Source organism: Hevea brasiliensis, unplaced genomic scaffold (genome assembly GCF_030052815.1).
Source record: "Hevea brasiliensis isolate MT/VB/25A 57/8 unplaced genomic scaffold, ASM3005281v1 Scaf412, whole genome shotgun sequence".
NCBI lineage: Eukaryota > Viridiplantae > Streptophyta > Magnoliopsida > Malpighiales > Euphorbiaceae > Hevea > Hevea brasiliensis.
Window position 1 is genome coordinate 63613 of NW_026614932.1, and position 6184 is coordinate 69796.

The following is a 6184-nucleotide window of genomic DNA, read 5'->3' on the forward strand; positions in this document are numbered from 1 at the left end:
AGAGAAGACATAAAAATGATGCTCAAAAAATTAAATCAAAATTCTTAAATAATTAAAAAAATTAAATTCAAATTTAATATTTAAACAATAAAACTTTTATTTTCATTCTGAAATATGTTTTGCAAAATATTGTATTTTCAAAATATAATTATTAATTAATTAGTTTTATGAAAATATATAAATTAAATAATAGTATTTTTTAAAATATAAGGACCAACCAATTAATTTCACTAAAATATAATAACTAAATACTAATTTAACAATTATTGATTAAAAAATAATAATAAATAATTAAACAATTTAATAAAAATAAAATATATAGACTAAATATTATATTTTTTAAAATATAAAAATTAAATAACTAGTTTCATCAAAATTTAAGAATTAAATAATAAATTTTCTATTTTCTGATAAATTAGTTTCGTTAAAATTTAAAAAATAAACTAGTAATTTTTCTTATAGTAATTTTTCCTATTTTCTAATAAAGAAAAAAGAGTACACCATTTTTGCGTAAAATTTGCAATAATATACTGGTGGTCCAGTGTGGATTTTTTTTTTCTCATCCTCGATCTATGCTTGAAAACATAAATGGCCTCGTCAGCAAGAAGCATTCTGCTGAATAGATCCAACAGGTTAAGAAGCGCAAATCTTGCAGAAAATAAACAGGATAGGGGAAAATCTAAGCTTTCGTCCTCCCATGGATGAGAAATTCAACCCACAATGATCAGCTTAAGGCAAACACTATTCTATCCTCAAAATGCTGTTAATTGAAATAGTTCATAGTTCTATTATTACAACAACAACATATGATTCTTGGCAGTCATCTAGCTTTGTCCAAATCAAAATTTTCCATTGACATCTGTGAGGTACCAAGCTGACATGTTGATTCTAGACATTCTACACTGGCATGTAGGAAAATCATGAACTTGAAATTCTAAAGTAAATTCTGGAAAGCAACGAGACCCAGCACAAATGTGATTTCTATACTTCTATCATCAGCTAGTGTTAATTTATGCAAGATCAAAGTAATGTAAAAAAGAGAACAAAAGAGACATTGATCTCTCATTTCTTAGTCTTGGTTTTCTTTGACACTTGAGCTTTCTTTCTTACTTTCTTTGCAGGCTGCGCTTTTCCTCCGGTTTTACCCTTCTTTTGTACCACTCCCTGCATCCAGACCCTCCATAAATTAAAAATACTTGAAAAATGATATCAAATTAGAACGCATGTTGGGCTTTTTTTTTTTTTTTTTTTGTCCTTTTCATTACTTTCCTTCTTAAACATTTAAAGACTTGCAAAAGCCAGAATATATAGATTCAGGAAAGTGTAAATGAATTACAGAAAAAGGTTTCCAAACATACAGATGATTTCTCAGCTTTTCCTTTAGTTCTTCCATTTGTCTGTTCTTCATTGCCTTCATTTTGATCAGTTTCGTGAGAAATAGCTTTAGGCATCTTGTCAGCCTCATCTTCTGAGTCAAAAGAAAAACCCTCGAGTGTTCCTACTCATGCAAAATCATAAGTGAAGAGCAAGCTGGACTGTTCAGAATAAAGATTTACTTTCAAAATTTAAACATAAGTGTCAGACATAAAAGAATCCTGACCTTCAACCATAGTTTCAGCTTCATAGACATTAGACTGTGCTTTTAGCTGAATGAAGTCATTCATAATGGCCTCTATCTAACAAAAGATACAAAAAGTCAGCGACTGATATGTTAGATTATAGACAGAGAATTTACCCCACTCCATTTCACTTTTTGGAAAGTAGAGCTTGTGAGGGCAAAAAAAAAAATGCATCACATACATCCCTCACTGTACACACACATCAAACAAGAGATGCCAAGAGGAAAAAGAAAAACAGTGAGCAAACCTTTGCCTCTGATTGACCAAAGCTAACCTGAAACAAAAAGATATGTATTATGTTACAGCAATCTACTAAAAAATAAGATATATGTAGAATGCTAAAAATTAAAAATAATAACGCTAATAAGACATAGGTGGTGAGACGAGAGGCCGTTGAAAATTTTTTTTCATTTGTTGGTATTTAGGGGGAGGAGTTACAATCTGAAAAATACAAGTCCAGATCATGACATACAACGCAAAATGTCCGGGAAGGAACTATTGTTGTTCTGTATATCGTTCCTGAAACAACCAAAGTTAACCAATCAGATGCAGGTTCATTTGTCAAGACATGTTTAACAATTAGGTGTATTGGTGAGGTGAAAGAAATACATTTTATAAGATCTTCAAGGTGGAACTGGAAAATCAAAGAGAAGCAAAAAGCATAAAAAGAAACACAATAAAGTAGAATGCTGGGGCATTTGATAATTTATGTACAAATTCTGGGAATTTAAGAACTTTATTTCACAGTGGTTTCAGGAGGGGAAAAAGGATACGGACATTTTATTTCTGAAGAATCACTGCGTCAACTTTTTCAGCCACTAAAATGGGGTCAGATATCTTCTGGCAGGATTGGAGATATGAAGAAATGGATATTTGAAATTTTCAACACACCAACCAGAAAGGTACCTTTTAAATCCAAGTACATGTCATGATTTCCAGATAAGGCATCTGGAATCACTACTCGTCCAACAGCCCCCACATCACCACTCAAATCTATGGAATCCCCTTCACATTCAACAAGTGCCTGCACAAACCTTATAGCTTTTAATTGATATAAATTCATGTGCAGATGTGGAAGTGTATTCACTTTTGGGTGTGCACATGTATGCGTGTATTTATTTATGTACCACCATAGATTTAAATTGCAGTTAAAGTCATCTGTATGTAACAGAAACAGGGCCATTCCAACCATAACATAATTGTTGCAGCACAAATTTTTCATAAGAATAGCATACTGCATATTCTAAATTGTGAGACAGCATCTTGGAAACTCAGATGAACTATTTCAGAGCAAGCAGATTTGTTTAGACAAAAAGACCAAGACAAATCTCAAACCTACCTTTGAACGACTGACTTTCTCAGGGAGAAGCAAGGGCAGCCTTGACGTAGAAACCTGGGAGTTTTAACATGTCAAGCCAATTTAATGAACCACGAATTAGGGAATCAAACAATATATGATGTCCATAATTCTCACATGAGGATCAATACGCTTCACAGAAGTGTCTTCATCTGCAACCTCTACAGCATCAGGGTCTCCTGTGGCATCATCAAAATCATTTGCATATCTCCAATTAAGCTGCCTTTATCCCTTTTCTTTTTAATTTTGGGTGAGATATGAAAGAGAGAGTCAAATTCAACGCACTTCTAAAAGGTGGAATATAAGTCCGAGCTATTTTCTTCTCTTAAGTTTCAGTAAAGGATTTTATTTATTCATTAATTCTACCCAGGGGTAAAAGAAGATATTGACAAAAAAAGGAAAAGAGAAACCCCCTTCTAAATCAAAAAGATCTGTCACTCTGCTCATTTCATACCTTTCAGAACATTATCCTTTTTATTCTTCTCTTTCTTGTGTGTATGACCCTCAACTTTTAACATTTTTTTAGGAGACTTTTCCTTCAAGGCCTTCTTCAATGCTTCACTGCTACTACCAACCATTGCAGCCTCATCCCTTCCACTCTCTTTGAGTTTAATATTTTTTGTCTCCCTCCTAGAGCTATTATCATGAGAAGACTCAGAATCTGATGATAATGCCAAAACTGAATGATTTGCTGCCTGTTTGACAAGATGAGTACTTATCATCAGTGGTCAACCATTTGACTTTTAAAGAAATTTAAAAATATTCAAAACTATAACAGCATTAACATTTCTAATAGAAGTAAATTAATGCATCCAGTCTTTGAGGAAACTGCAATGCAGGGTCCATGTGACAATCTTTTACTTGAACAGATATCTCTTACATACTGGGTGCATTTAACATAAAAAAAGTGAGAAAAAATTGAAAAAGAAATACAAAAGAAAAATCTAATGTATTAGTTAACATGTAATATCTAGTAGTTTACCCCAAACCATGGATGCTTACATATGATGTCCTTCAATTTTGAGAACATAGATTATATTAACTTTCCCTTCAGAATTCTTATTATTTCTCTACCTCCAAAACACCCAAAGCTAACCAAGTAAGCCCCATATGGCCACATTTCTTTTTCGGCTTTAAAATAGTTTCATATTGCATTCTTTGAGCATATCCTTTACTACAGTTGAATGCATTGGGTAAATTTCAACATGAACAAAAACGAAAGCCCAAAATAATGAGTAAATGGTGTACACTTTCCTACTACTAAATATGCATAACACATCCACTAGCCAAAATGAAATATCCGTTCTTTAAATTATCAAAAGTAAAAATATGATCAAGAAGCACACCAAGAAAAGAATGTCTTTATCTTCCACATTTTCCCCCAAGGGAAAATTGCGCCCATCTCCTTTGCACATGAAGATTATCATTAGTAATCATTCTTCCTAGGCAAGATAGCATTCCATTCCAATAGCCAGGTAAATAAAATTTGCTTTTAGTTAACAGAATATGAACAACACAACAAACATTAACATCTATTGGCTACACAAGATTGAGAATTGACTACGACAAATTGACAAACCAATCCACCCCTCCCATCTCTAACCCCCCATGCAGAAGGGAGCATTACAATAGGTCCCTTGACCAAAGACTTATCAAGGATGTGGCACACATCACTATTTTCCACTTTTAGCAGAATGTGAAACACAACCCTTCCCCAGTTTTTAGATCCAACAAAATCCCTTCAGATACCCTCACAATTCCAAAACATTAGATAGTTTTTAGCTTCTTGAACCAATTCAAAACTAATAATTTTCAAAGTAGTTTTGACATTAGCATAACAGCAAAATTTTCCACAGATAACTGAGTAATTATCCTACTAAACTTCAACAAACATAACACAATGCCAGAGCAGAGATATCATACATGAGGTTCTATATCCTTATCAGGTGTTACTTCCTCAGCAGCTAGCCCATCAGTACCATCCCCTGTATCAAAATTAAAGACAACCTATATAACTTGAAGCAAATATGCCCAATGAAAAAACTGTCAGAAAATCTACATAAAAGTATCAAAAATTTGTAATAAGACTTTTCTTTCAGTCACTTCACCTCTTGATACAGTTGATACTGTTTTAGTATCATAAAAGACACGTCTGTAACACTATTTCACCTTCTCTTTGCTCCTTCTTCCTCTTCTTTCTCACATTCTTTGTTGGTCTTCCATCTCCAGTTGCCCCCCTTTTGGGAGCCTTTGCCTTGGAAATCGGATATAATGGAGATTCTGCACCACTTTCACCAGGAACAATATCATTATTGCTGTATCTTTCTGGGGATTGAGAATCAATTTTATCATCCCTAGAAGGACTAACATTTTGCAAAGAATCAGAATCCGAGGATAATGTAACAGTTGAATGAGTTGGGGCCTGTTCAAGAGTATAAAACCTTTTCAAATTAGCACCTAAGCAAACATGGAAAGACTCGAAAGACCCAAGAAGAAGAAACACAAATCAGGTCAATTCCCAACTTATAGCAGGATAATACCTGAAAACAACGAAGCCAATCCGGAGAATCCTCCCTTGAGCTGCTCATTTTAGGCGAAACTGCATCATTTAAACAAGATAATGAAAAATTTCAGTTGATTTGCGTAAAATGAGTTCATAACTAGTTTCGAGCGGGGAATAAAAAAAAGAGGATTGCACAATTCGAAACCCTAATTCCAGAACGGAAATATTTTGCAGATTTGGGGGAATGATTCATTGAATTGAAAGGAATTGCAGCATTGTGAAAAGGATTTTGAATGAATCATAAAAATCATAATTAAAAAAAAAAAAGAAAAAAGAAAATTACCAGAGGTTTAACTAAACAAACAACAGAGCTCCAACCTCGAGCTCGTTCATCAAATTTTAGCGCCAGGGTATAGCTACAACTTGGTCCCACAATCCATTAATTTATAATTATTTATATTTTCTAATTCTTCATAAAATTATTTTTATATGATTTTTTTAATATTTTTATTCATAATATATTTTTTTACAATTAATTTTGACGGTAGCTCATACAGTAATTGTCACGGTATTGGCTTAACTCATCCGTACGATAATAGATAAATTTTAATAACTGTTATCGGATATGTTTAATGATAATATTATACTTTTTTAATTTAAAAATATAATATAAATTTTTTTTAATTTTTAAAATTTTTTTAATCT

General features: G+C 32.7%; 1 protein-coding gene across 1 annotated transcript; it reads right to left on the reverse strand.

Annotated features, from left to right (window-relative positions):
- Positions 1 to 729: 729 nt before the first annotated feature.
- On the reverse strand, positions 730 to 5869 carry LOC131177339 (DNA-binding protein BIN4-like). Its single transcript, XM_058142307.1, has 13 exons — positions 5823 to 5869; positions 5517 to 5575; positions 5146 to 5398; positions 4900 to 4961; positions 3431 to 3671; positions 3094 to 3155; positions 2959 to 3012; positions 2526 to 2643; positions 2092 to 2138; positions 1867 to 1893; positions 1601 to 1676; positions 1359 to 1498; positions 730 to 1164 (listed from the first exon to the last, which is right to left on the reverse strand). The coding sequence occupies exons 2-13, from the start codon at positions 5562 to 5564 to the stop codon at positions 1063 to 1065; spliced, it is 1230 nt and encodes a 409-aa protein (XP_057998290.1). The 5' UTR covers positions 5565 to 5575; positions 5823 to 5869; the 3' UTR covers positions 730 to 1062.
- Positions 5870 to 6184: the final 315 nt, after the last annotated feature.